General features: G+C 36.7%; 2 protein-coding genes across 2 annotated transcripts in view; one reads left to right on the forward strand and one right to left on the reverse strand.

Annotated features, from left to right (window-relative positions):
• Positions 1-11,230, reverse strand: part of rab5ab (RAB5A, member RAS oncogene family, b) — a 16,316-nt gene extending 5,086 nt beyond the window's left edge. The window contains exons 1-4 of the mRNA XM_008431198.2: positions 10,913-11,230; positions 7,497-7,723; positions 4,600-4,751; positions 69-191 (exon numbers count right to left, since the gene is read on the reverse strand). Coding sequence (XP_008429420.1) covers positions 69-191; positions 4,600-4,751; positions 7,497-7,662 — 441 coding nt within the window. The 5' untranslated portion in view covers positions 7,663-7,723; positions 10,913-11,230. The remainder of the gene's footprint in view (positions 1-68; positions 192-4,599; positions 4,752-7,496; positions 7,724-10,912) is intronic.
• A 102-nt stretch (positions 11,231-11,332) lies between these two features.
• efhb (EF-hand domain family, member B) overlaps positions 11,333-15,732 on the forward strand; it is an 8,492-nt gene continuing 4,092 nt past the window's right edge. The window contains exons 1-4 of the mRNA XM_008431197.2: positions 11,333-11,511; positions 12,510-12,575; positions 13,427-13,570; positions 14,445-14,622. Of these exons, the coding sequence (XP_008429419.1) occupies positions 11,443-11,511; positions 12,510-12,575; positions 13,427-13,570; positions 14,445-14,622 (457 nt within the window). The 5' untranslated portion in view covers positions 11,333-11,442. The remainder of the gene's footprint in view (positions 11,512-12,509; positions 12,576-13,426; positions 13,571-14,444; positions 14,623-15,732) is intronic.

The following is a 15,732-nucleotide window of genomic DNA, read 5'->3' on the forward strand; positions in this document are numbered from 1 at the left end:
GTTAAAATGATAGGAAGCTGATGTTTTTATCTTGTAAAAAGGACAAGTGAAGTCATTAAAGTCGTAACCTGGAAGTCCAGAGCTCTCTTGCTAGCGAGGTCGGCCTTGTTCCCAGCCAGGGCTATTACAATGTTTGGACTGGCTTGTCTCTGAAGCTCTTTGACCCAGTTCTTCGCTCGTACAAATGACTCCTGGAAAACAGAGCACAGAGGGGTAAGGGTCGCCTCAATTAGGAAAATAACAACCAAGCCCAAACGATGGCGAACAGGGCCAGAAGAACTATTTATCAAACTGATCCCACAAACTGAAACATCACAAGAGTCAGAAAGTTTTGGTGGAAGAACAGTAATGAAAGTGAGCAGACAAAACGGTGGTTGTTAGTTCTAAACTTAGAAATCTCAAACAAGCGCAGTAGAATCATGACATAAAAGTCTGGGAGAACAAAACTGCCTTTATTTTGTTTTAATCGACAAAACGAAGCTGCAGCCAGAGGAGCCGCAAGCTGGAAGGCCTCGTCCCTCTGCGGGTTTATTATGTGTTTCCAACCACATTTTATAGCATAATCAAGTAACTATAGTAACTTCGATTGTTACAAAAATGCTGTATAAATAAAAAAATTTTAATTTGTAATTTAATGCCTCTGTCCCTTTTGAAACTCCTATTCTTTCTGAAAGGACGTCATCACAACATGGCTCCTCTATTAACCCTTTAAAACGTTTTTAGCAGCGTTTTACTGAGAGGCAACTCCTATAATGAGCTCAGCAGATGATCAGTTTCACCAGGTGTTTGCTAATTGCTGCTGGCTAGTCTGAAGGAGCTGATTAAGGCTTCAAAACTTGGAAACTTCCACTGTGAGGCGGAGCTTTGTCCTCGAAGGCGGGGCTAGGTTCACCCAGGCGTTTTGCACAGCTGAATGGTCGCCATGGAGATGCAAGGACTTCTAAAACATTCATGAAAGAGTCAAAGCAACATTTCAGGTATGGTTTTGATGAGGGGAAAACATTACAACGTGATGTAAAGCTTAAAAAAAGTTAATTTAGATAATACTTCCCCTTTAACTGAGTACCTGGAAGAACGCGTGGCAGCAGAGCGTTTGGTTAAAAACTGACATAAATAATGGACCCAGGCCATTCGTAGCTCTGTGGACGAGAACAAGAACTAGAAATAAAGACTCTGAAATCCACAGGAAGTCGGTGTAGAGAACATAAGATTGAGGTGATACGAGTAAATTTAGTAGATTTACTGAAAAGTCTAATTGCAGTTTTCTGGGTGCACTGTAAAACATTTGAAGGTGGCTTAGCTTGAAAATAAAAGTCCACCTGCTACAATTTAATCAACAAGAAAATTGGTTTGGTTTTAACTCAGAAATTGAAGTTTATGAAGTTAAACATAATTTAAACTTCATTCTTCTTGAATTGTAATTTTTAACTTAATGGTGCAATTTAGACCAAATAATTATTTCACAATATGCAAGAAAAAAAACTGCCCTGACCGAGCTAAGGAGCCACATTTCTATTATTCTACTCACATGATCGAGTTTAAATAACTACTTATTCTACTTTAGAATAATTTAAATTCTCGTTTCAAATTGCACAAAACTTCTGATCTAATAATAAATGTTATTAAACATCACAATGAATTCAGCTCAAAAACATTTAGCGTGAACAGGACATAAAAATAAACTTTTGCCTTAATAAAACACCAGAGTCTGATTGATGTACCGCACTTCGATCTCAGGATACAGGAACATGCCGCTAAGCATTCTGGGAACTGGATCCCACTCCTGTCTTTCTTCTTTCAGTTTCTTTAAGTGCTAAAGTTTATCAACTCTAATAAAAGGTTAACACAACTTACTGCTGTAAGTTTATGTTTCACAAACTCACATATTTAGGTTCAAAATCTAAAAGTCGCTAAATTCATTTGAATTAAAGAGCAGAAGATAATAGACACAACTAAATGCGGTTCAAATGTTTTCAGTGTGGAATTAAGATGTGTTTGGACTCGCAGCTCTGAGAAAAACCCGAAGACGCTGTGAGGAGGATGTTTGGACCTGTAATCAAGGCGGTGTTGTTGGGAGGAAGAAGTCTTCCTCAGAGGTTTTCCTTGGAAGCAACCGATAGATAACCTCAGGAAACCTGACTGTTAGCACCACAAACCATTTTCCAGATGCTCTAAACAATCAAAACGATAATTCACTGCAGAAAAGAAATCCGCTGCTATTTTTAATTACTTACATTATTATTACATTTCAATTTAAAACTGTTCTTTCAGCAGCAATGTTTGTAGAAGAGCCAAGCAGTTTTAATGTGAGCTGATGATAAATCCTCATGCACAGTGGAGGAATAGCTGCTAACACATAAAGGAAATTATTACCAGCTTAAATGGTCTCGTTTACAGTCAGCGAGCGTCTAATTACTGCACCTGTCATGATAGCAAATGTTTCTGGATGATAAACTGAGCCAGACGTTGTTGCGATAAATGCTAATATCGCTGTTCTGAGACTATTTTCAAGTAATATAATGGTAATAATAAATATCAATAAACCTTGAAATCTAATGAATATTTCACACTGGAACTAGAAGACATTTTAAATACACAAAATAAATAAACAAAACAAGAATAAAGTGAATTATGAAGCTTCTGTAAGCAAAACTGTCCTTCAAAAAAGGGGCTGGTCGAGACCAAAACAAAAGACTGAAGAGTTTTATCATCCAGTTTTTGATAGAAAGAGGAAATCAATAAATCATGCAAATGGAAATCGTTGAACTGATTTTAATTCATCATGTGATTAGGTTTATTCCTTATTGCTTAAAGTTGCAATAATAGAGTGATTTTAGTTGGACTATTTCACAGTTTTACTTATGCCAATTAGGAGAATATAATTAAATTAAATTAGCTCCAATTTAAGCAAAACTACAATAAAAACTTGGGCTGCTAACAGCTGATTACCGATCTTTCAAAGGCCTGACCTGCCGATTCCAACTTGGGCCAATATCATTTATTTTTTCCTGAAAAGCTGTTAAATAAAGCAACAAAGTTGCTAAAATAACAAGACAGATAAGATCGGTTTCATGTGTAATCATCAGCCAATAGCCGATCGCTCAAAAGTAAAGACGCTGGGAACGATTCATCGCTGCACTCCAAATGAAAATGTTCCTTTTATTAAATAAACTTTTTAAACTAATAAAAGGTTTTTTAATTAATTGCCACAATAATTGAGGCTATAAATTTGCAAAAAAAACATATTCGTCACTTCCAAAACCTCTGGACAGTTAATTCTGCCCCCAAAAAGAAAGCAAACAAGGAAGCAAAACATAACAAGTGCATTATCAGAATCAGTACTACAGCTAAAATAACTATCAGATTTGAAACCGTCAGGCGGATGGTACTGACCCAGAACGACCCAGAACGCTGCTGCTCATGTTCTCTAAAACTAGGACAATACAGAACATCACCGTTCTAAAGTCCACTGGCACCAAGTGGCTCAGAGATCAGACTTTAAAATATTCATGCTAGTTTGGTTTAGAATCCAAAATACATTAAAGGTCTTTAGTCGTATCAAACTTCCCCAGAACCAGAACCAAAGACGGAGAAGCAGAATTCAGTTCTCTAATCTGGAACAAACTTCCAGAAAACTGCAAAAACGCCGAAACACTGAGTTAATTTAATTTTAGGCTAAAAACCTGTTTGGCTAAAAAAAAAAAACTGCTCTGGATTTCATCACTTCTCTTTATTCTGCTGCTGTAATAAAATGCTTCTTCTTTGTTTTGTTTAATTGTGTTATGTTTTTATCATTTGGACTCTAGATGCTGAAATGTGCCATGCAACCAAACCTGACCTGCCGATTTTGTTTTATCAAAAACAAAATCTTACCAACTACTTTTGGATATTAGTTTCTATTGCTAATATGTTACTACTCTTAAATAAGACAACACTAACTTATAAGAAGCTTTTCAGCAAGATATAGAAACTAGCTCTTTAATATAGTTAAAATAATACTAGTTCCACTTGTAGATTATTTCACTTATAACAAGACATTTTTCCCAAGTTATAAATGAAATAATTTGCCAACAGAACAAGACTTTTTCATCAATATTAAGGAATTATTGACATAAAACAAGCTCCAATATCTTATATTAGATGTGACTATATCTTGTAAGTTATTTTTGTCTTATTTCAAGTTTACTAAGATATTTTCACTATAAACCAGACCAAAAATAGTTTGTGTTTTTGCAGTGTAAAATAAATCACACTGAGAGTAAAGGTGTTTACTTTCAATAATTAAACTACATGGAGAGTTTTCAAAGTCTCCTTCAGATACAAAAGTCATGCTATTGAACATCCAGACATTAATCTTTCATATATCAATGAGTCAAGTGTACAAAGTCTGTAAACACTGTGATGCTCAGTGGTGACTCATTTCTCAGTGCTTAAAAATAAGCTTCTGAATGCTGCTAAAAAAAACATATATAACAAAAATGGAAACCCCCACCACGCCCATTTCCTCATATGCCACAGCATTTCTGTGCAAGCCAGCAAAGATTAGCAGCAGGTAGCAGCAGCAGCAGTAAAAAGACGGCAGAGAGAAGCCCGGCTCACCTCATTTGTGATATCATAGACCACAATGGCTGCCTGGGCGCCTCTGTAGTACATAGGAGCCAGACTGTGGTAGCGCTCCTGACCAGCTGTGTCCCAGATTTCAAATTTGACTGTTGTGTCGTCCAAACATACTGTCTGAGTCAGGAAGGCAGCTGCAGGGAAACAAAGCAGATAAGGCACCCTGAGTCACACAGAGGGTTTCAGTGAAAGTAACACGAGCCAGCGCTGCTCGCCTCCCCGTGTTTACACCGACATGGAAGCTCCAGGATTTGATAAACTAACTTCTGTGAAAGGATTTCCTGACACAAAGGCTGAGGCATTTTAGGGATGCAAAGATTGCATTTTTCTGGCCGATTGCTGATTCTACTTTTGGCTGATTGCCAATTATTTTAGCCTGAAATGTCGCTAAATATAGCAAGAAAGTGAATTTGTAGCAGAGGGGTGACTACACTCACCCCTCTGCTACATTTGAGCCGCTTTCGCACTGCACGGAACGATAAGGTACGGAACGGTAAGGTACGGAACGGTACGGTACGGAACGGTACGGTACGGAACGGTACGGTACGGAACGGTTCCAGCCCTGTTGTGTTCGCATTACACTGAGGGCGCCATCGAAGCGGTGCCGGACGTCATTATTTTTGAAACTAAACAATGGTTTCGATGTAGCGGCCGGCTGTACTCGTTCATCAGCGAGTAAGGGGAGGAAAAAAAATGCCTCATCATTAGACCAGGTGATTGCACTATATTGAGACGAATCCATTAAAACTAATAATAAACATATTGAAAAGAGCACTCTTTACAAAATAAAATACAGTTTAGTGAGAGCCAGCTGTCAACGGAAAATCAACGTCTGACTCCATAACATATTCCGGCCAAGCGGTTCTAAGCAGAACCGCTTGGCCGGCACGATTGGAACCACAGCTCTTGTRGTTCCATGGGCCCGGGTGGAACCGGTTGCAAGTTGTAATGCGAACACGCTCGGAACCGTTTCGTTCCGTACCGTTCCCTGCGGTGCGAAAGCGGCTTAGGTTGATTCCAAACATGCGGAAATGACTTGATGGGCCGGTCTGCCAGTCAAACCTCTGCAGAGCAGAAGACACTACAAAAACACAAAATCTTACCAAGTAATTTTGGTCCAGTTTCTTGTGCAAATAACTTAGTAAACTTACAAAGAAAAAAGAAAACTAACTTACAAATGTTTTAAGTAAGTAATTCCTTTATATTGATGAAAACTTTCTAGTTCCACTGGCAGATTATTTCACTTAAAACATTTTCCCCACATTGTAAGTGAAAAAATATAAATTACTTGGTAAGATTTTGTGTTTTTGCAGTGCACTGGCTGATCACCGATTTCCAGAAAATCGGCTCAGATAAATCAGTCGACTTGTTTTGTATTATCATGCAGTGAGATTCAGACCTACTTACTCCTGAAACCCTTTTCATCTGGACTAAAGCAGAATTTTCAATTGCATCCCACAATTTCCAGGAAGAGGTTAAAGGTTACGCTTCGACAGACAACACACAGCTTTCACGTGACAAAAAGATACCTGAAACTATGAGCGGACATCTAGGAATTCACCTCAGTATTTCTGCGGCTCTTGGTTCCTCACAGATTTCTAAACACGAGTTAAACTTTAAGTACAAACATCTTTATGTTTCAGAACCAGGAAATCTAAAAGTATTCAAAGTATACCTCTATCATGTTTGGCATTTCCGTTTTGAAAGCAGATAAATAATTTGAGAACATTTGAGAATAAAGTTGCTTGCATTTCTCCAGATGATCACAGAATGTTTCATTTTCTTCATAAAAGACTTTTTAATGAATGTGAAAATGTTTATTAGTGACAAATCAAGGAATGCTCATCAATGTAAGAAATGTTTGTGAGCTTTGGAAGTAAAACCAGTTAGGCGAACCATAAAAACACCAGTTTCTCTGTTAGAAACACTTTATGACACAGCAAGTCGTGCTAGGTGAAGGAAACTGGGGGTGTTGTTTGTGAGCATAAAGTTTAGTAGGTAAGAAATTGTTTTCTTTTTACTTTTTATGTATCCTCTGTCAGAACATTTGATTATAAAATTTAAAAAATAAATTGATAACTGGTCACTCTATGTAATCCATATTTACCAATTAGCTTGAGCTGTAACTGTTTTACTTTTTAAAATGTCTGGACCAGTGTCTGAGTGCAGCTGCAGTGTGACTATGTAAACAATTTTATGTCGCTTCCTTCTGTCTGTGCTGAGTGAGTAACGATACCGGTAAGAGTGAAAGAAGAAAATACGTCTACAATATACATGAATGCTACCAGAACTTTAGAGTTACATTTTCCATTGTGGTAAAAAATATATGCATACGGGACAAGCAACCGAGCGTTTTTAAATCTCTCCATAGGGTGCCGGTTTGCTTGTTTTTCGAGCTTCTGTCGTCTTCCTGACTTCTTCCTTTCTTCTTGCAGACTTTGCCATCTCGACTTTTGACTTGAATGCACATTGTGTTGAACGCCGATGTTTGACTTGAATGTTTCAAATGTAACATCACTTTTTTCCTCCACGTTTCACTGCCTTGTGCTCGCTTCTTTTCTTTGATGTTTTTCTTTTTTTCACATAGAAGAAAAAAAAGTGTGAACAAAACCAAAAAGGAAAACTTGGAAAAATGAAGAATTACGCTGTGAATATTTATGTGTGTAAGCTATATTTAGAAAGCTTAATGAGATATTTCTACTCCTTTATTTGACGTATAATCATATTGTTCCTCAATTAACGTCAGATAAATTGCCAAATTTGTGATTTATAACTGGGAAGTGAGAATCTTGTGACAGCTGTTTGTCATTAATCTTATTTAATATCCACTGCGTCACCGATTCCCATGTGAAAAGCAGTGAAGTCGTCATCATACGTACCTCCGATTGTGCTCTCTTGGAATTCGTGAAACTGGCCCTTGACAAATCGAAGTACGAGACTCGACTTTCCCACCGCTGACTCTCCTAGAAGCACGAGTTTGAACTGGCAGATCTTGTTGCCGGCGTTAGGTCCATTGGGTCGCGTGGCTCCACCTCTACTTGCCATGTCACTCTGTGTGGTCTCCTCCCCTGAGCACTGATGTGGTGGCAAGAACCTTTAATAACACCTAAACGACAGAGAGAGTAAGAAAGAAAAAAAAGTGATAAATCAAGTTGTAAAAAACATTTCTTTCTACTTTAGCTCCTTCTTGTCACATTGTTTCTCAAATGTTCGGATTTAGAATATCTCAGTCTCTTGTTTTCTTGTTTTCAACGTCAAAACTGCAGCAGCTGTCAGCCGCGTCACAATCACAACTTTTGCTGGACGATAAATTGTCCCAGAAGTTATTGTGATAAACAATAATATTGTCGTTTTTTGAGACTATGTTCAAGCAATATAATGGTAAAAATGGCATAATAATGCAAGAACACATTCTTGAAAATCAATAAACTTTAAATTTTAATGAACATTTAACAGTAGAAGACTGTTTAATTATCAAAAATAAATAAACAAAACAACAGAAACGACAAATAAAATGAATTATGAAGTCTGTAAACAAAATTGTTCTTAAGAAACAAAAGGTTAGTTGAGACAAATTAACCAGACTGAAGACTTTTCATGCGGTTTTTGGTAAAAAAGAGAGAAAAGAGAAAAACGATAAATCATCCTAATTTACCAGGTGATTTATTGCGACAAGCCAGGCAGCTTTACACACAACGTCTCAAGAGTCCATTCACTGGATTCCTGTTGTTTACTTTTAAATTAAACATTTTCATACCTGTCCATAACATAAAGGGCACTGACTCTTAGATCAAAAACAAGAGAGGCATTGTATTTTACTGTAGCTGCTTGTTCCCTTTGACATTATATTACCAACATCTGATACCTTCATAACCTGCTTAAAATTCATTTTGTCTTTTTCATTAAAACCAAACTTCTTTTTTCCTTTTTTTGTAAAGTGCCACAATATATTTATTGTGAATTGTCATTAAATGAATGAACTGAATTTTTCCAGACTGGATTTCTGCTGAAGCAGCAACACCAACAACTAATATGTTGGCCCCAAATCCTGCAGCTGTGAAAAACTCCAGCAATGCCTGAGAGAGGATTTAAGTTATGAGTAAAGGAGATTAGCAGACAAGTTTGGACAACACATTAGGGAAAACCTCCTTAGGTTAGGTAAGAAAAGGTTTGATACTATGAGCTGCAGTTTTGTTCAGTGGGTTTGTGAGTTTGCAACCTGGCAGGGACATTTTGTCTGTTAAATAAATTCTGGACTTAAACCACAAGACATGGAAATACAGCATTATTACAATAATATTCTGTTTTATTGTGTATTACATGTGGTTTATACAGTAGGAGTGCTATCTTAACCAGGTGTCTTTTTGTAAAGATGATTGATTTAAATGAGATCCAGTGATTAAATAAAATTAAAATACAACAAAATTAAACAAAAATAACTGCAATGCTATCACAGCAAAGACTTGTGTGGGTGAAATATTTATTGTATTTTCAGTCCATGCGCTGGACAGAAGTCATAATTTTACCAAACAGATGAACTCTTAGTGCAAACAAACTATTTGGTTGGTTGTATTGCTCATATATGATGATGGGAATATGTTGGTAATAGAGCAGAATATAAAAATAGCTTTTGATTCTGGGAAAATTATAATCTTACTTAATATCAAAAATGAATTTCTGGATACAGATGTTATATGTTATCATTAGGAAGACTCCTGACTTGATAGTTGCACAAGTGACATTAATGAAAAGGTAAATACTGAAAAACCTGGCTATTCACTGGAAAGTTCTGTGGAAGGAAAAACACACCCTTGAATGTTTTGTGTAGTAAAGTCCTTTCAAGGTTTTGGGGGGATTCACCAGGTGTGAAGTTGTTGAATGGATCCAGAAAAATTCATACAACTCTCACATTTGGTGCTTAAAGTGATTCCTCGGCTTTCATATTCATCTAACCTGGATTAAGAAGGAGAATACTTAAACTGTTGCTCAATCTCAGTTACTTTTCAGATGAAAAAAGATTTAGCATTTTATTTGGAAACAAAAAAGAGTCAGCGCCTGGAGAGAGAGTGGGGAGGCACTGAAAGTGTAAAATTTTCACAATCTGTTATCATTTTGGGAGCAGTATCATGCGCTACTGTTGGTCCAACATGTTTTTATCAAAATCAAAGTCAGCACATCAGTCCACCAAGGAACTTTAGAGCACATCCCGTTTCAGTCTGCTGAATTTCATTTTCCAGGATCACCTGGCACAGGTCTGCTCACGCTGCTAAATGTACCAATACGTCTTTGGTTGGCTAGCAAACTCCCTGATCAAGTAAAAGATGAGAGAGCTGGCATTAATGCAGTAATTCATGCAAAAGGAGCCCTGGCCAAGTGTTCAACACATATACTGATCATATTCTTTCAGTAGACATTTCTCTATTTAGAGGATTTATTCAATATTTGTTGCGTATTACTGGTTTTTATTTCATTTGCTGTAAGCCACAGTAATTACAATTAACAGAATGGAATGGTTAAAATAAATGTCTACAGTTTTCCATTTTTAATTAAATGATGTTAGCTTTCTCTTTCCCGATTATTGTCTCACGTTCTCGAAGCTATTTACCTTTCACATATTTGACAATTATGCTAACATAGTTAGGAAAAGTTGTTATGACTGAGGATGCGTCGTTAAAAGACTAACATTTTTAACTGCTCTAATATGTAACAATAACAAACTACCTCTGACAGTCATACAGCTCTCCTTCCCACTCTATTTATCAACAACTTCCCCGAAATCGTGTTACGACATCGGGATAACCACATATAACCTGTCATTAGCTTCAATTAGCAAACAGCTAGCGTTAGCAACACAGCTAATTCATATGCTGATCCTATCAAGCTCCCGATCAACTAACAGTGACACCTGATTGACTGAGTGAAAAAAAAAATTAATCGCAGTTAGTATTGTGCATTATGGGTTTACACACTTACGTAACGTTTGAGAATGTTAGAACTCAGATGATGATGCAGGTTTGGGTGTGTACAGCTAATGTAAGCTGGCTAACGTTGTCCGAAAAAGGGTAAAAGCGGTCAAACTTCTTCATCAGTCAGTGATTTCAATCTGCATTTCTGTTGTATTAAAAGTGAATAACGCTGCTAGTGTTGATCCACCCGAGTGAGCAGCCTTATTTACACTGCTAGCTAGCACGGCCCTACCAAGTGTTGGCTAGCTGGGTGAATGTTGTTTAGCTGCGGCCGCTTCGGGAGGAGCCCTCCAGTGTTAGCATTTAGGTCGCTAATATTAGCCACTCACCAAAAAGAAAAGAAGGGCAGCCTGGATAATAGGGGTGTTGTCTCCGGCCCGATTTATCCGTAACACTTCAGAGTCTCTTCACAGTGTGTCGACTATCCGGACAGGTACTGAATCGGTAGATTTCGTAAGGCTCCGCGGTGTCCCTCTCCCACTTCTTTCAACTTCCCTTTTCGCATTGTACGAAGGATGATGACAGATCGTATGACTACAACTGACAATCCGCCTGCGTGTCAGCGGCCCGGACCAATCAAATGTTTACATTTATCCAAATTTTAAATAAAATTATTAATTCCAGCAACAAAAACCACAAAAAAACGAGAGGGTTAATAATAATAAATAACAACTACAGGTACTTCAAGTGGAACATTTTTTGGGGAGGGGAAACATTGTGTAGCGACTTCAGTTTACATGGTAACTGACGTTGCTAGGCAACAGAACTTGGAAACCGTTCGCGGATAAATTATTGAGCTAAAACGTTTCGGTTTTGCGTAACTCGGCTATTAAGAAACGGGGCTGAAGACACCGGTAAGATGGATTTAACAGAAAAAAACAACTCAGACCAACTAATATATGAACTGATTCACCAAAACACATCAAGGGTAAGCCAAGCTTGATGAATTATTTCAAATAGTTTTCGTACAGGGTGATAATTCTAATTATCATCCTGGTGAGGTTTATTTAATTCAATTAAAAAAGTTATTTATTAATCCCAAGGGTTAATTAATTATTGCTGTATTGTCACAATAACAAATAAATCAATTGATCGCATGATAAACTAAAACAGGTCTATAAACAAATCGAAATTATTGAGTACTCTATTATTATTATTATATTATACTTTATTATTCATTTTATTTGTTATTTCTGTTGTTTTCTTTATTTATTCTGGATATTTAAAACGTCTTCCAGTTCCGGTGTTACATTTTTATTAGAATTTAAAGTTTACTTATCTCTGAGAATGTGTTCTTGCATTATTATGCCATTACCGTTATATTACTTGAAAACAATATAAAAAAACAACAATATTATCATTTATCACAATAACGTCTTTAAATAACTTATTTTCCAGCAAAATATCATGATCGGAAGGATCTCCGGTAGCAGTCAGTATTACAGCACATCTGATGAAGCCTAATAAGTCAGAGGCTTCATCAGATCCCTCTATTGTTGAAAAAGAGGATGCTTTATAATTTCATTTATTTGTTTATGTTGTGGGTTGATGTGTTTCCCAGTTTCTTCTTTTTGTTTGCACTCTATTAATTCTCTCTATGGGTTCTGAGAACAGTTTGTTGAACGTAACATGCTTATAACATAAATTATCTGTACTTAAAATAATTTTTTATTTATTTCATGAAATATTCAAATTTACAGACAAACTGCAGTTTGGTTTTTCATCGACTGTAAACCATAATTTTCAAAATTAACAGAAAGAAGCATTTTTAATATAGGACTCTGTGTGTGAGAAATTCATATTGTATTATGTGTTTTATTTTTCTAACTAAATTACTGAAATAAAGTAAGTGATAATATTCTAATTTACTGAGATGCACCTGTATTTATTTGTTTATTTTATTTTATTTTATTTTATTTGTTTTAGTTTCCACCTAGGAAACTAAAACCAATTGAACAAACCACAAAGGGCTGTCTACAAGAAATTTCATATGTAAGTTTGGATTTATTTTTTTTAAAATACTGAGGTCAAGCTGTGTGAGTCAGTTTGTGTGTGTGTGTGTGTGTGTGTGTGTTTATTTAGTTTCATTTCAGCTTAATTCAAAATCAGTTTCTTGCAATTGTATCTACATGCTCCCACTAGTTCAGATTTTAACAAATAATAAGATAGTTATGCAGATGATATGCAACTCTACATTGCAATGTCACCAAGTGACTCTGAACCCATTCAAATATTCAACAAATTAATGTGTGGATGCGTCATAACTCACCCCAGCTGAACAGAAACAAAAATAAAGTAATTATCTTTGGAAACTAAAGAGTCAAAAGTTAGCACCAAAATACATTAAAGATCTGCTGTTGACGTATCGACTTTTCAGATCACTCAGAATTAGAACCAAACACGGAGAAGCAACATACAGTTTTTATGCTTCTCTAATCTGGAATAAACTTCCAGAAAGCTGTGAAACTGCTGAAACATTGAGTTCCTTTAGATCACATGAGTCAAACTCAAGGCCAAATCCGGCCAGCCATAGCTTTTCATCTGGCCCTCTAGATTCTCAACTAAACACAAGTGTGCTTAAATATTATGTTACCAACCAAATCAATGCAGTTTTTATCTGTTTACTGTCCTCAGCTTGCCTGCTATGCTCCTGCCTCTTTCCTTCTGTGTTGTGTGTCGTTATCTTATTTGTTCTTTTGTCATTATTAACTGCATATCTTACCAAATCTGTGCAGAAATTTGTGCCAAGTTTACTTACAATATATTAAGACAGAGGATCATAATCTGAGACACACTTATTCATGTTTTTTTATGGTGTGACATTATTCTTTTTCAACAACCAGCCCCCGACCCCGCCGCGCGTAAAGCTCTTCCGCAGAACCACTCATGGAGGACCATTAGCCACCAGACGGCCCTTATGGAGGGTGACAGACCCAGAGGTTATCAAAGCCATGGTTCATGGCATCAGAACCAGCTCAACCAACTCTGTGAGTAAAGTACAAAACCTTACCCTGCAAAATCACAAAATCTTACCAAGTATTTTTTTTTTCTTGTCTAGTTTCTTCTGCAAATATCTTAGCCCACTTGAATAGTGGATATATAACTTTTGCAAAAGAAATATGAGTTTATTTTAAGTCAATAATTCCTTAACATTGGTGAAAAATTACTAGTTCCATTATTTCACTTCAAACAAGGGAAAAATGTCTTTTATAAGTGAAATAATCTGCTAATGGAACTAGTACTTTTTCATTAATGTTAAGGAATTATTGCCTTAAAACAAGCTCCTATTTCTTGCTGAAAAGTTACTTGTAAGTTAGTTTTATCTTATTTCAAGTGTCGTAAGATATTTTTACTGTAAAGTAGACCAAAATTACTTGGTAAGATTTTGTGCTTTTGCAGTGTAGTGATGTCCTGGGTTAACTTGCACCATGTGCACGTCATAATTTAGACAATTATTAGGTACAATACCTCACAGGGCTCCTTCACAATCTAGAAAAGCATGGAAACTAAATTTTAGTTGAAGAACAATGAGCAGGAATCATTATTTTATTTTATTTTTATTTCTTAATTTCTCTTGATTAGGCCTCTTACAGATCTTATTACTCTGTGAAGTCTGGTTACTCATAAATATTTAATCCCTTTGCTTTTCAGAAAAAAATATGCTGCCAGTTTGAGATCACACTGAATGTCTTTCATTTACTGATAGTAACGTTTGTTATCATGTGTTACATGATAGTAGCACATATACATTTAGGATCTTTGGTAAGATGTCCTAACTGGCACTGCAAAAATAATTAATACAATGAAACCTGGTCTTTCTAAGCTGCTTTGTGATCAGGATGTTTGTGTGATTTTTTCCAGCATGTCAATGACTTAATATATCCTCCCGAAAAGTCAATCTTCCAGCACAAGATAAATGAACTCAATGAGTCTGTTTATGCTTCGAGTAAAGTTCTGCTGGGCCAGACACCTGCCCCGTTTTCTGAGCTTCCCGGCTGGATCAACCAAGGGACTACCTTTGGAGATAAAGTAGTTAGAGGTATGTCATGTTCCCTAATGATACTTTTTGGTCCAAATAACGCAGAGCCTTGACAAAGCACATTATGGTTCAGTTTCACTGCTTAGTCATTTTGAGTTCACACCTAACATCAATTAAATTAATCTGATTAAAGGGGCAGGATCATGTAAAATCAATTTGTTTGAGCTTTACATAATTTTATAATGTTTTTCCCTCATCAAAAACACACCTAAAGTGTTGCGTTGAGTCTTTCATGGATGTTTGAGAAATCCTTTAATCTCCATGGCAACCGTTGTTGCTGTACAAAATGCCAGGACGGACCTAGCTCCGCCTCCAAGATGCAGCTCCTCCTCACAGCTGCAGTTTCCAAGCTTCCGCCTCACAGAATCCCCAAGAACCCCCCTCTCAGTTCCTTCAGACTAGCCAGCAGCAATTAGCAAACAAATATAAATTACTTTTCAGTGAAATGCTGGTAAAAAAAATTAAAACGTTGTTAAAGGGTTAATAGCAGAGGATTGTTATGATGACTTCCTGAAGGCAGAGTTTCAGAAAGAAAGGAAGTTTTTAAAGAGACAGTGGCCCAAAATCAAGGCATTAAATTACGAAGCCAAATTTCTTTAAAGTCATATTTGATACTGCATTTTTGTAACAATTGCAGTTAACATAGTTACTTGATTGTGCTATAAAATAGCACTATATCTCTGGAAAACAGCCCATTAACTTAAAATAAAGATAAGTTTCTCCAATTAGATAAACATTTCCATTCGTTAGTTAAAGCCACAGTTTGCATCAACTTTAGGGCCTGCCAGTGGAGATTCACCAGGAATCTGACTGAAACCAATTTAAGGCTCTTAATGGAAAATAAAGGATTTTGGCGAACCTGACCTGAGAAAGTCTTCATTCTCATGGAGCCAGGAGACCAAAGAATAACCGTTGGCTGCTTTTGGTTGCGGGGCTGCACAGTGGCGCAGTTGGTAGAGCTGTTGCCTTGCAGCAAGAAGGTTCTGGGTTCAATTCCCGGCCTGGGGTCTTTCTGCATGGAGTTTGCATGTTCTCCCTGTGCGTGCGTGGGTTTTCTCCGGGTTCTCCGGTTTCCTCCCACAGTCCAAAAACATGACTGTCAGGTTAATT

Source organism: Poecilia reticulata, linkage group LG16 (assembly GCF_000633615.1).
Source record: "Poecilia reticulata strain Guanapo linkage group LG16, Guppy_female_1.0+MT, whole genome shotgun sequence".
Lineage (NCBI taxonomy): Eukaryota > Metazoa > Chordata > Actinopteri > Cyprinodontiformes > Poeciliidae > Poecilia > Poecilia reticulata.